The 14331-nt window shown below is 37.2% G+C and overlaps 1 protein-coding gene across 2 annotated transcripts in view; it reads right to left on the bottom strand.

Moving 5' to 3' along the window:
- MAEA (macrophage erythroblast attacher) overlaps window positions 1-14331 on the bottom strand; it is a 35933-nt gene that overhangs the window by 10049 nt on the left and 11553 nt on the right. Inside the window, exons 3-5 of one of the 2 annotated variants that reach the window (XM_026064668.1) lie at window positions 8083-8205; window positions 7050-7163; window positions 4950-5026 (exon numbers count right to left, since the gene is read on the bottom strand). In XM_026064668.1, coding sequence (XP_025920453.1) covers window positions 4950-5026; window positions 7050-7163; window positions 8083-8205 — 314 coding nt within the window. The remainder of the gene's footprint in view (window positions 1-4949; window positions 5027-7049; window positions 7164-8082; window positions 8206-14331) is intronic. The other variant, XM_026064669.1, reaches the window with a different exon arrangement.

Here is a 14331-nt window from a genome sequence, read left to right as displayed (position 1 = left end):
ACATGTATGTAATGTATGTAGTATCTCCTTTGGCTGAGGATATGTATTCTGAAGATCTGCTATGATCAGAGAAGTGTGTAAAAATGACACCTCATCTCAGATTCTCTTGGGGGTGCAGAGGCACAAACCTTATAATATTTATTCACAGTGCTTTCACTGCCATTAGTGCGCACAAGTCAATATAGCTGCAGCAGAGTGTGCTGCAGTCCTTGGACCACTAACTGAATGCTTCCAACAGATCAAAGTAAAAGGTGGAAAGTTATTTTTCAAATCCCAGGACAATTCTGTAAGCCCTGGAGGGACAGAGTCTACTCTTCTGTTTGTCTGAAATAGCTGTTTCTCCAGCATAAGTGGGTACAGCAAACATATTGTATTTGACAAACCCAAGAAAGAGAGGATATTTATAAAAACTTTAGGGTTTACAATCTACTTTCTGCTATGGGTACAATACATTAAAAAACCTATACAGACTTTTGCCTTCTACGTGAACGAAGGCATTTATCAGAAAGCAGCAATAACTGAGCACAAACAGAAGGTGTCACCAAGGAAAGACTCGGTCCTCTCTGCTCAGTGACCCACGCCCGGACACCTTTATCTCCAAGACCATCATGACTACTAGCAAAGTGCCTCAAAGGTTTTTATACTTATCCACCTGTTCAACCCCCCCCCAAACTAAGTAAAATACCAGGCCAAAGAGATAATGGAGGAACAAACTGTTCACCCTTGTAGGAGGGAAGTTTACTAAAATGAATAGCTGTCCCCCTTTTCTCCTCCTCTACACATCACTGGCTATTTTTGTTTATTCTTTTTGCCCTTTATATCCCAAGAACAAGTGCACAGGGTGTTTTGTTAAGCTTTAAGCTAAGAACATGTTATGCTTCTTTAGCCTCCTATAAAAGCAAAGCAGCAGAATGCTGTCAGGTTTTCACAACACAATCAAAGCCCCAAAACTGTGAAATCAATGTCATCATTAATTCACTGTTACTGTAACAGGTATTGGCTTTAGGAAAAAAAAATAGGAGACTGCAGGAATTAAAAGCTGAGTATATTAGGCTAAACTTTGTGATGCACTTAAGCACAAGAGATTCATGCTTAGTATTAAACAAACAGTTCTGGTATGTTCCCAAAACTTGCGCTTTCAAGACCGCTCCGATAAGCTACCTTAAAGCAAGGTCAGTTTGCACACATCATATTCTAAAAAGCTACAGAAATTCAAGCCCTGTTATTAACTAAGATATATATTTTTAAAGCTCACATCAATTGTATCCTAAAAGCAATATGTCACTTCAGAGGTTCTCAGCAGGCAGTAGGCAAAGCTTTCAAACTTATTTAAACACCAGCTGCGTTTCAACAAAATGTCAGCTCTCCGAGTTCCACTCGTACAGGAAACTACTTGGTAAACAGCCTCTTTCTCTGCTTTCTAATGGATGCCTGACCTATTTATTGCGCCACGGACACAATACCGAAAGAATCCTGCTGCAGGCACTTAACAGAAGCAAGCTAATAAAAACATGAGTTGCAATGGTTTGCTAGAAGCAAGGAGATTTATGGTGCAAGGCTATGAATTCATTCAGTTGAAAAGGAGAGAATTAGGATATAGAAGGACTTCCGTAGCTCCTTTTCATTTATGTTGCAGATATAAAAATCAAAGCAGCATTATTTTCACTTGAAAGTTGTAACTGCCAAACAAAAATATTTGGCTGACCCTGAATTTCAATAGATATGTGGAGTATACACGTTTCATCCCTAATAACATCCAGTATTTGGAATGTATATAGGAATTTGGAATATATGTAGGAACAGTAAATTAAGTCTCAGAGAACTTGATGCATTTTAATAAACACATCTGGGAAGAAAAAAGACGAAATAACCGTAAAGCAATAAAAGGTTATGATAGTACAAGTTATTCCATGCCAAGAGKGCTGGGTCCTAAAATGATGAGGGTGACAACTGACAAGTATTACTAGTTCTGTTGTGGGAAAAGGAAACAAGTTTCCAGCAACGACAATAAAATACAGAATGACCTTATCCACTTTGTCCCAGTTCTCAGCCCATCTCCTTATTCCAGCTCTACCCCTGCCCTCTGGTTTCCAAGCTGCATAAGGAAGCTGCGGCTCAAAGAAAATAAGTTTAGAGCACCAACTACTCATTTTTAAGATGCATGACTGCACATTTGGCAAAGAAGCAAAATTAGCAGACAATAAAGCCAAGTGGCACAAAGACACAGTATTCATCGGATATAAAGAGCATCATGGGCTTCAGAAGACAGATCAAGTAGTTGAGTGTCTTTCATCCTTTTTGTAAATACCCAGCTGAATTCCTTAGCATTCAAGGGACCTACCAAAGGGCAGGTGCAAATACCTAAGTGACAGCATATAGGAAAAACAAATCTAAGGTATAAACATGCTAAAATTAGCTGGAGTTTATGAAGTTGCACATTTGCATTGAGTGTGAACAAAATGAGGATATAGGTGGAACTAGGGCAAAGCAGGAAAGCAAGCACCAGATTTGAATCTAACTAGAAATAACAACTGGAAACATCCTACAACACTTAAGGTGAGTCATTTGGGGAGGTGTTAGTATTAGACTGACTTCTCAACATACTTGTACCACCTCCTCTTTTTTTCACGCTTTTAAGCGACTAAGGCTTTCTCATCCATTACAATCGTCATTTACCCACACCCTCTTTATGGGACATCAGTTAAATTTTTGATAGACTGACAATAGATTTCAATGGGCATTAACTATTAGAATTTAATATTAAACTCATACCCTATCATAAAATGAGCACTGTGTTCTTTCTCTTACTCCTTCAGCTACCATCATCACCCTTCTTATTGCTCTATGGTTTGGCTTATGCCACCACAAGACTGAAGCACCACAGACTCACTGGGTCGAATTCAGTAATGATGCAGATTCCTCCACAGTCTGTAGGTAAAAGAGTCCCCCAAACCGGCTGACATGCAGTGTTTCCAGCTCATAATTTTATCACTAGCTTAATATTACTTCTCCCCTTGCCCCCCTCCCTCCCCTCCAAAATAAGTCTTTACTAAAAATACTAAATCCCTGTAATAATCTTAGAGAGGGCACGTAATCTTCAAGTGGTAAAAAAATTTCAAACACATGACCTAGAGGTAGTCCAAAGCCTACATCTGCTCCAAGCCAATCTCAAACAAGTCACGCAATTCCCAGTACTAAACAGGTAAACTAGAAGAAGGTACGCTGAGAAATACTCTGAATTCGGATTAAAAACAAAAAACAAAAACACCCCACAAACATAGAACAGGTTAATACTTCTAATGAGATTCAAATCCAATTTATATTGGAACATTGCTTAGACCGCTCTTAAGAAGTCTACACCTTGGCTTTGCTTCATTCATTTTCTTCTGCACGATGGTATAACAAGCAAGCAGTTACCTAAAAAGCAAACAGAGTATGCAGCGACRGGCTACATATTAGGCAGTTTATCACATTTCAGATATATGATGACTGGCCTGAAAAGACTGGCTACAGAAAGACATCAGCCTGCAATAGCATAGTAAAACAACGATAGTCCAGAACGTAAGCCTTCTTTGCTTTCTTTTCTATTCAAGGTAAGTCATCTGGTTTGTCCTGTAGAAGGATGTTCTACATCTAAAACTGGGGATTGAGTGAGCTGACAGTCTGCACTCATGTTACAATACTCTGATTTCTACAGCTCTGTACTTGTCTGACCAGAAAGCAGCCTCCTGCTGGTTTCAGCTTTTTTTTTTTTTTTTTTTTTTGCATACTTAGTATGGCTTTAAAAGGCAGTAGGACTGACAACCTCAATGTGAAATTGTCCGAAACACTAAGCAGCAACTGTGTTATCACTAGAAAGTATCAGCAAAGCCATAAATCTTGCCATAAACCTTGTCATACGGCCCTAAGTTTAAATGTTCTTACAAACTAGAAGCTGCTGTGAATTCCTCCCCCCGCTGTCCACATGCAAGCTCCACTCCCTCACCACCTGCCTCATCCTTCACGGTGTGGCAAGAACACTGCCTAGGAGAATTTTCAACACGTTCGGCAAGCCCAGTATCAAAGTTTTACAGGAAACCATTTTTGCTGAAATGAGCGTTATCCTGAAACATTATTCCAGCACCTTAAATTAGGACCACCAACTTACAAGCATAAATTGCTTCATGTCCCGATATTACAAGCAGAACAATTAACTGTCTTGTGGTTGAAGTCGGGCAGTGATTAGGTCTGACTCCAGGTCGGCTACTGACTCACCACCTTGGGCAGCACTACTTTCTTGCCAAAGTAGAAACAGACTGCCTCAAAAAGGGGTTAAGAGAAATACTGAACTGGTTTATTTGGGGGCAAGGGGGACGCGCACAGGGACAACATAACATAGTCATCCCGACACAGAAGACAATACAGAGTTCCAGAGTACCCATTCAATACAAAAGGTAAATCCAGCCTAAAGCATAAGGTCCATAAAACAAAAAAGTTTACTTAAGATAGTAAAACAGAAAAAGAATTCAGTCAAAACTGAAATGTTACTCTTCAGATTAATGTTTGATTAAGCTTTAAATTTGTTTTTTAAATCATAATATTGCAATGAAAGAAGCTTCAAGAAGCTAGCTGTACCTCTTGAAAATTACTTAAGGGTAAATATGGTCATTACATTGTATGCCACCAGAAAATACAGTTGTTTTATAAACAGATCAACTTCTTAACCCTTGATTTTGAAGAGTATGAAAATGGAGATTTTCAGTGAAAACAATTTTTTAAAAAGGTGCATCTGGAATGATGTTATGCCCTTAAATATTCAAACCCAGCTTAAATCCAAAGACTGATCACAGCAATGCTAGCAAGATCCTTTGCTGCAGTGGAGCTTCTGGGTGCTGCAATAAGTCACATGTTTCTAATGAAACATAATAGCATCTTAAGAGAATTGTTTGGTAAGCATCCTAATTTCATACCTCACAGCATCCAGTCTCTTGTTCTGTCGAATGAGTTCAATGAACTCCTGAATCCTTAGGCTGAACTCCAGACAGCTCTGAGATTAAAGACAAGAATGGGTCTTAGATGGTGCCAAAACTGCACTGCACAGTAGGTTACGTATGTAAAGTACTAGGTGTGCACAACAAAAAAAGAAATCAGTGTTAATAACATGCAACCTTGTTTGCTTGCTTTTAGGTATTCATGCAAAAGAAGTTGAAATGCTGACTTAACGGACAAGGCATCGGCACAGAATTCCCCAAAAGCAAACAAAACACTCCTCCTCTTGCCTCCTTCAAAATTTCAGTGTTTAGCAGGGATTGACTTTTTCCTAACAACTGAAAGCATCATCATCCGGGATGCAAGTGAGAATTAGAGCTGGTTTCTTTGTACTATCTTACAATGTAAGGCAGCAGATTCAGCAGGAGTTTGGGGCAAGGCAATAATTTAGACAAGAGGGGTCTACCAACAAGACTGCAGGGAAGAAGTCAGTCTTTGAACACTATTTTGAAATTCCCCTTGTATTAACAAAAAGGAGCACAGAGTTTGGGTTGCTGCAGGCCCCTCCCCGCTCCCTTCCCTCAAACTTTCATCTCTCTCTTCTCGTCAAGCCTAAAAGCCATGCTGGAAACAAACCTCAAACACGAAAACCAAGTGGCATTTACCTGTTTTTGGAAAAAGGTAAAATTTGAAGCCTAATGAAGTTGACAGTGTCCCTTTAAATCAAATTCCATCACCAGTTCACAAAATCTATAAAAAAACTTTGAATATGTGGAATTAAAAAGAAAAAGATTCTCTCCCCCCATAAAAGAACAAGTCACTATGCTTCTTTATAGGGACACAGTCAACTGTTTTATTACCTTAAAGAAACAACCAAAAGCAAAGTCCTCTGACTCTCGAGAAAAGGACACTCCTTAAGTTACCCTGCTCCATTTAGCAAGTGTTTTTTCTTCCCCCATGCTTCTAATGAATAGTTGCCTTTTGTTTATTGTCTATCAGCACAATAATATCAAAATTCCTCAGTGACATCAGCAGGAATTTGAGCAACTCCAGATTTTTTTTTTTKGTATCAGTTAACTGCTTGTGGTAGCTAATGCACACGTTGCAACAATTGCTCACTTTTTAAAATTTTGAAAAGTAAACGACTTAAACAGAAATAAAAAAATGATGCATTCYGCCACATGCTAAAGTGTACTACTTTAAGGCATAGAAAATAAATTACTTTCCAACATCACATTCTCCTGTACTCAAGTCCATGTTTACCAAAGAATAAATTTTTTCCTATTTTATTTGGAATTTTCAAACAGGATATATTAAAATACCCTATTGTTCAAATCTACACAAAATCTTCATTTGAAATTTTAAGTGTGTTTCCATAAAACGAAAAAGTGATCAATCTTTTTAATTGTTAATGACACTAAACCCTGGGGCTTAGTATATCATTAAAATGTTTCAATGGTAAAAACAAACAAAAAAACCACCACATCCCAAAACAATCTTCAGAGTTGCTCTTTGGTTTTTAGAGCTCTTCAAGTAAGCTGCAAGCCAACGGCTGTATCAATTCTGCAAAGAAATGCAACTAAAAAAAATCCTGGACMGTCAGATGATGCATATATTCCAGCGTTGCGTACCTTCAGGCAATTCCACAGCAGCTATTCTCAATGGTTTAGATAGGTCACACGTGTACAGGCTGTAGGACTGTGTGCTTTCCCAAGCCAACAGAGTCTCATTTTTAGAGTAAGCTTGCATTAAGGTGATGGCTGGGATTTTAGGAAGCTAACACTGATGAGTAGCTAAGCAACCAGAAACAGAAGAAATGTTTGTGTTTCAAAAAGAAGCATAGTGATTTCTCTTCTTCCAACTCTGATCGCTCACAGCCTTAGCTTTTATACAAAAAGTAGGGCTTGCAGAAATAGATTTTTTTTTTCCARAAGAGGGATGGGGAAGATTTTTCTTTATTGTTATTAAAGATTGGTGATGAAAAAGAAAGACTTTCAGATTTCGTTTCTTGTATTACTTAACACATTAAGATTACACAAGGTTTTTTTCAGCAGTATAATTATGCAATAGTGTTTACATACCAATTCTGGTTTTCCTTTAATGGTTTCCATAACAAGATCATCATTTTCTTTAGAGTAATCACTGGCCGATTTACTTTTGCGTCCCATCTTCGGTTCATTCTCATTTTGGCGCCCCTGAGTGACAGAAAACGTCACTCTTTGCTTACCGTTAAGTGCACTCAAACATTTTTGGTTAAAGAAAGCGCTTAGTTTAAAAAAAGAAAAAAAAGTAAGACAAACATCTTTGAGGGAGGCAGGGTTTTTGGTTAATATCAGTTAAAAACAGATTTCTGCAAGCCCTATAAAAGATTACAGCATGGTTTTAAATGCAGAATTTAAGAGACAAGGGAATTTAGACCAACTGCATAGGAGCAAATACACAGTATGTTCAGGTCACAGTATTCAATGGCTAGAGAGACTTACTGTGTTTATTACTTAGACCCAGCTTTTGCTTTTGTTGTTGAAGAAAAAAAAAGTTAAAAACCCGAACTTTTTCAACAGTAGTTTCTTACAAAAAGTTAGCTCTTCTGAAGTTTTTTGTTTTTTTCTTTTTTTAAACAACCCTTAAAAATACTAGGACATCATCTGTCTTAAATTCCTCTCACAGTGTTAAGCCTGAGGACATAAGTCTACTCAACTCTTCACCATACTTTAAGATACCTTCATATACAAACTATGAGCTACATTCTCAGCAGGATGCAAAACGAGCTACACTTAAATCCACATGCATCAGGATTCTATATACTTTTGCATTAGACTTTTGTAAATCATATAAAAAAGCAAGTTAATAACTTTATTTGATTGAGTATAATTTGTTGAGCTAACTTTTGAATCCATAAGATGATCTATGCTCAGTTTGAAGTTTGGCTTTTGTGTAAGCTACTTCAGCTCCAATAGCCGACACCTTAAGAGATGAATTTTCTACTTACTGTTTTTACTTTTATACAAGGCCTCATTCAAGACCAACAGTTAAACCAAACTGACCATGTCAAATATAGTAGTTTGGAAAACCACAGCAGTTGAAGTAAAACATTAACATGTTGTATTTTCATACCTTCATTTTCCTGAGTCTGGATTTGTTATCATGACACCAAGCCAAGCAAGTCATAGTCTCTTGCCTTTCCAATGATTCTTCCACTTCTTTAGCAGTCAAAAACATCTCAATGTTTACCAGGTCCTTCAAAACAAACCAAAAAGGAAAGCAGGACTGGTTAAGTTGTACTGATACTGTACACAGCAATCCATTCTTGAACAGATAAAACTAGAACATACAGGTATAAAAGACTGTTCTGGAGACCTCCGTATTTTGATAATGAGATAACAACAGTATTTGTCTGAATCTACTTATACAACAGAACTAGAAGAGAGTAAAGATTAAACTAGAGAACTTTCCACAGAAAGTGATAAGATCCCATAATCAGTTCAACACAGTTCACATTCCCAAGAATACTTGGTTTTTCAAAACTTGGTCCATAACATCAACAGGAACACAACAGTGTCGTTACATTTGCTAAAGTGACCAAGAATTACATAAAAGAAGAGGACCTAAACATACTTAACTAGCTACCTACAACTGCTGAGTTCTAAGCAAAATCCTGCAATGATCTGAGGTCGCCAGTGTACTTTCCTCTCACCTCTAACGTTGCAAACTCCACCTTCAATTGCTTTAGCAACACAATAGTTCAGTCTCCAACATCCTACAGACTTCATACTTTGCAGAAAAACACACTGGGAAACCACACAATTCAGTATATGGCAAACAGTAACCCAGGACTAAGATACTTTATTAACATAAAAACGAACTTATTCCAAATTTAAGTTTACATTGACTTCACAGCAAAAAGCTGAAAACTGTACAATTAAAATATGCTGAATAGGATAAATATTACAGTAGCTCTAGCGACAAAAATTTCTCTCAGAAATAGATGGCATTTTCAGCTGTTGGAAAAACTGAATATACTTAGTCTTAGAATTTATACCTCCCTGAGACAAAAAATAGCAAATGTGAGACATAACACATTCGCATCTTGCGTTTCATTAGCCATCCACCCCCTCCGCCTCCATAAATACAGGAACTCCTAGTATTATTGGAAAAATGGACCATTTTTCAGACTTGTCAGACTAGGGCCTGTATACATTTTTGTAAATAACTGTACTTTCACATTGGAGCACAAGCAGTAAGTATAGCCTTTTCCTTAAAATATTAAAGTATTACCGTATCAAAGAAAGCAGCAAGCTTATCTGAACTACGTGTTCTTTTAACAACCAGCATTTGCTTTTTAAACCAAATCAAAAGAATTTTCCTCTACATGAACTTAGTGCTAGATATGCTAGGCATAAGACAAGTCATCATTTCATCTTGTTTGTTAGCTTTTTATAGTAGGGGTTTTTTTGTGTTTTTTTTTTTTTAAAGAAAATGCTATCCTTATGTTTAAGTCAAAGTGCTGGTGAAAGAAATTGCTATACTAACATGTCATTGAAAAATGCATACAGTCCAATCTTTAACTGCGAGCAAAAAAGACTGTAATTACTGCTGGGGCAGAACACCACTTATAACCCTAGCCTCCTTCTGGAAATTTAAAATAAAAAAGATTCTATTTGGTACAGAAACGCTAATTAGATTTGTGTTTGCCATAGAAGAAATTAAAGGTTGGCAGCTGTCTCTTAGACAACATACATTCAGAAGAGAACATTTTTAATTAAAAGAGTTCCTTTCAGAACCTACAATCACATTTGCTGCACCAATAAATAGGATTTTCTTCTTTGCTGACTAGATCGTGAGTTAGGGAACAATACAAATAAAGCACTAAGAAGTCCATTTGTAGAGGAAGAGGCAGCTTTTGCATTTGATAACAAGTAGTTAAAAGTTCTAATCATGCAGATTGATAGAAGAAAAATAGTAAGATACAATTAAGCAATAAACCTTTACAAGAAACCCACCCATCTCTCATGACCCAAGTTCAATTTGACCACGCTTTCCTGTTTTCCTTTCTTGGTGATGGCTAATCCTGATGCTTCTTCTCCAGAGTGTATTTCCTTAGTTAGGACTAAGGATAGAGGAGGAGGAGGAACATCAAAACTTTGGCTTTATTAAAAATAGCACAACTCTTCTACACTGCTCAGTACCATATGTTTTTGGGAACAATTTGTATTCTACATTTTGTATGAACTAAAACCAATAACGGTGCTGGCAGTTGTGAGAAGTTCTCCACGCTCAAGTCGCAATACCCATGTTAGGGCCCCAGTCCTGAAGAGTTTTCTGCAAGTATTCTGCAATTCCCACACAGTTGTATAGGCTGGAGAACCCACTGAATACTTGCTCATTATTTCCAAAGCAACGTAAGATTTAATARGCTGTTAAGAAAAAACTCTGCATATTTACAGGCAGTTTTATGTGTAAATAAATTCTCAGTATTAGAGAGTTATTATTACCTGTTTTGCAGGTGCCGAAAAAAAAAATTTGAGCAAAAATCTGTTGCTTCCTCCCTCTCCCCACCACAGACTGACAAAACATTCAGCACTATGCCAAATATTGTGACTTCTGTGTAAATTAAAAAGCAGTTCTGAAATCTTTACTTATCTTTTGCAACACTGGAAAGTTTTCCTTCCTTTCAGAATTTCAGTTTTAACACTAGAAAAGTAATTGTAGTACTTTAGTCCCAAGACTGCAGAAGTACAGGAGAATCCTGCACCGCACAGAGTTCAGTTTTGTTATCAAACCGTAACTTTGAGCACAGATTTTCCAGTCACCTGTGTAATCTCCTCCATGATAGTTGTGCCTAAATTACACCTTGCCTCAACTTGCTTATAGATGCAGAATATCTGATTTTTGGTAGGAAGATGGATTAACGTCAAACCTTCGTTTAGTTATGCTTCTACAACTGCGTCAAAAAAAAAAGTTCCAACTGGCCCAAGGGGAAGAAACTCTGGCCATAAAAGTATTACTGACAACTATGCAAACATTAAAAAGGGAGACGCCAGCATAAGCATTCTTCCTTCTAGTACAAGCAAGGAAGAACCACCTAGATTTTATCATTTCTGTTTAAAAAAATTTTGGACTAAAGTCAACCTCACTTCCTTTCCAGGCAACAGTCACTAAACAGGTATCAGAAGAGTAACTATTGAAGCACTGGATGAATTCTTACCATAAAATGACTAACTACATTACAGCTGCTCTGTAACTTCAGAGAACAACGTTATTAGAGCAAACTGTACTGGAATTTTGAAGACACTTAAGTGAAATCAGACAGACTTATTTAAACAAAGAATACACCTATCCATCACCCTGCGCTCTGCCTGATTTACATATATATAGCTTTTAAAATATCAGTGCTTCTTTCTAAGCTGCAAGTGCCTCAAGGGAGGGAGGCTACCAACCCTATGATTCTGCACAGAACTCCAATTATTAAGGTACAAAATGCTATGAAGAATGAGGATTCCTTTAGGATTATTACCACACTCCTGGCACACATAAGAGCTACATCCCTGTGTGCCACCTCTTTCTTTTTCTCGATTGGTTTCTTAGTAAGAACATCCTGAGCATGTACCTGCCTGTCCCCACCTTTGAACAGCTTTGGCAGTCTCTGGTCAGTGTAAACAAGGGTTGACAGAGGCAGAGTCCTCAGAGGTTCTCATTCTTTGCCAGGTTTCTCCCCTGAGCTGTGTCCTCTTTTCGGGAGACTCCAGCACCTGCCCTGACTGGAGGGCAAGTCTGCTGCACACACTAATTATTAGATATCAAAGAGTCCACACAGGAGAGATCTGCTGAAGCTTTTCTCCGCAGCTGGGATGTTTAGAATAAAGCTTACATCAGCGATAGGACAAGCCTGCAGGAAGCCAGGCTCCACTAGCTCTAGAACTCCTGGAACAACCGCTTTGTAATGAAAAATAATTGCTACTTGAAGTTAGTTCCAGGCAGCAAGACTAACAGGAACATGAAAAGGTCTCCAGAATGTCATGAGTTCATACGGCTGTGCTAGAGCAAGAAAGGGGCAAGTGCTTCACAAAAATACAGTGAAAGTTATATGAAGAACAATAGTTGGGAAATAATAAGACGACGAATATAAAGGTAGCAAGAGGATTTGTTTTTCAACTGGTGGATATTTTAGTTTCATGCAGATTTGAAATTAAATACACCTAAATTTATTAGATAGCTGGAGCAAGTGAAAAACTGGCAACCATACATTCAAATGTGGACATTCCTTAATTAAAACTTAAACAAAGTTTGTAACTTCAGGGTCCTATATTGAATTAGAATTCAGTAGTGAAATGGGGAGGGGGGGGAGGACGCACAGATATCCACAGATATCTAAATATTTGCAGGAATCAAACAAATACAAAACAAAACAACAAACAGTTGCCAGATAATGATCAGCAATCAAATTTGTTTAGTTTTCCTGTTCTTTAGGACTAATGCAACTACTGATACTATGCTCAAATATTTCCACAGAAGTCTTTTATTCCAAAAAGATCTCAGGCAAAGTTTAGTCRCTTCATTACAAAATGACTGCATTTCAGTAGGGAAAGTAAGGTAACAAGGTTCAATAACCCTCAGTAATTCCACCTAAGAGTTTGGTTTAGTGATAKACAGTCTAGTGACATACAGTGACCTTTTCAAATGTGACAATAAAATTGCCACTGGGACTTCCTTGGAAAGTTCTCACTTTCTGTTGAAACGTCAGCACGGATGCAGTAGCACTCATCCATTTTTTACAATAGAAGTTTGTTTACCCTTATAAAAGGGAAACATTKTTTACATTGTGACTACATGTCAAGTAAATTAAAACTCTTAGCTTAAGAGTTATTTATTAGTTCACAGTAATAACTAAGAGCAATTTACAGATTAGTATATATAAGAAGTAGAGTTCCTGTTTCATAGCACGTAAAATTTTGAACTTCACTACACAATTTTAGAACAGTCAGTGATAGTCTGTTTTGTCTCCTTAATACGTAAAAAATGTTTTGATTTGTTCATTCTCAAATTTAAAAATCAACCTCTTCACTACGTAGTATCAGATCTAGAAACTGGCCAAGAAACTGCTTATACCTTTCAGCAAATACCACACAAAAGAGCAACCTTGCATTTGATCACATGTCAAAAACATGGCTTAAAAAGAGCATCTCTTCTGCTGTAGTAATACAGCTCTTGCTTAAATTTCTGCAGCATTCACGTGAGGTTATTAGTTTATGTAAGATATTTTAAGACTTGGAGCAATCAGGTCAATAGTCATCTCCATCAATCTCCACCTTACGCTTCAGTTGAAGCGGTTTTATTTTATGACATCTCCAACCACAAGTCTGGAAAGCTGTCAGGAAGAATGTGCGATAAAATCCCTTATGATTTACATGAACATTACGCGTTAGATTAAAAAAGCAGCCCATTTCATATCTGAAGTGTGAATCTTTAAGAAGGCTCAAAACCAATTAGAAACAAGTACAGAATTAATTTAATAAGCAATACTTGATATTTTCAAATTATTTATAAAGTTGTTTGTAACGACACATTTCTCTCCCCCTTGAGTTTTCCTCAAAATTAGATAGCTCATCTAAAAAGAAGAGAGAGGCTCAAGGCAAGATTAGAGAAAGCTGCAAGATTTAATCCAAACAGAAAAAGGTAGCATTCTGCAGAAGGGTAAGCTACCTGGGTGGAAGAAATCTACCAACAGTTGTAAAACAGGTTGTTGTAGTAGAATATCTAGAGATTTAGAGTTCCATCCATTCAAACAGTTAAGCCAATATCATAAGATGCTGTTTATGTATGTTTTTGAAATATTTAATTGCTTACTAGCATCAATACAAAGTTGAAAAAAGGACACTATGCCTCAAGCGACGATTGGTTTGTTACGAAAAGTGTATGCACCAATGACAGTTTTAATAAGATTGACTATATATAGACATTACATGCACAACAGCACCATGTTCACATTAAAAAAATGCTTTGCTGTTGCACTTTGGCATTAAGTAATACAGCAAGCATTCAGTTAGACTACTTGCAGATGAAATACAATAAACACTTATTTAGATGACCACTCTAAAACAACTTTTAAAAAGCTATGTTGYTTTCAATCGCTACTTGCATACTAGACTACTTACGCTGAACTGGCAACCTCATCTTCAATATTTAAGACACAAGAGTTAGCTATAAAACTGAAATAGAAGCTCAATAATGCACAGTTACAAACAAAAAGTTTGCATTAGTCTTCTATATTAGTATATACTGTATTATACATTACAGTTAAAGTTTCCCGTGTGATGAATACACAGGAAGTCCGGGGATTATCTAGATGCTATGATCATTGCACAA

Source organism: Apteryx rowi, unplaced genomic scaffold (genome assembly GCF_003343035.1).
Source record: "Apteryx rowi isolate R43461 unplaced genomic scaffold, aptRow1 scaffold_22, whole genome shotgun sequence".
Taxonomy (NCBI): Eukaryota; Metazoa; Chordata; class Aves; order Apterygiformes; family Apterygidae; genus Apteryx; species Apteryx rowi.
The sequence above is the reverse complement of the archived record's forward strand: the minus strand, read 5'-3'. Positions and strand labels throughout refer to the sequence as shown.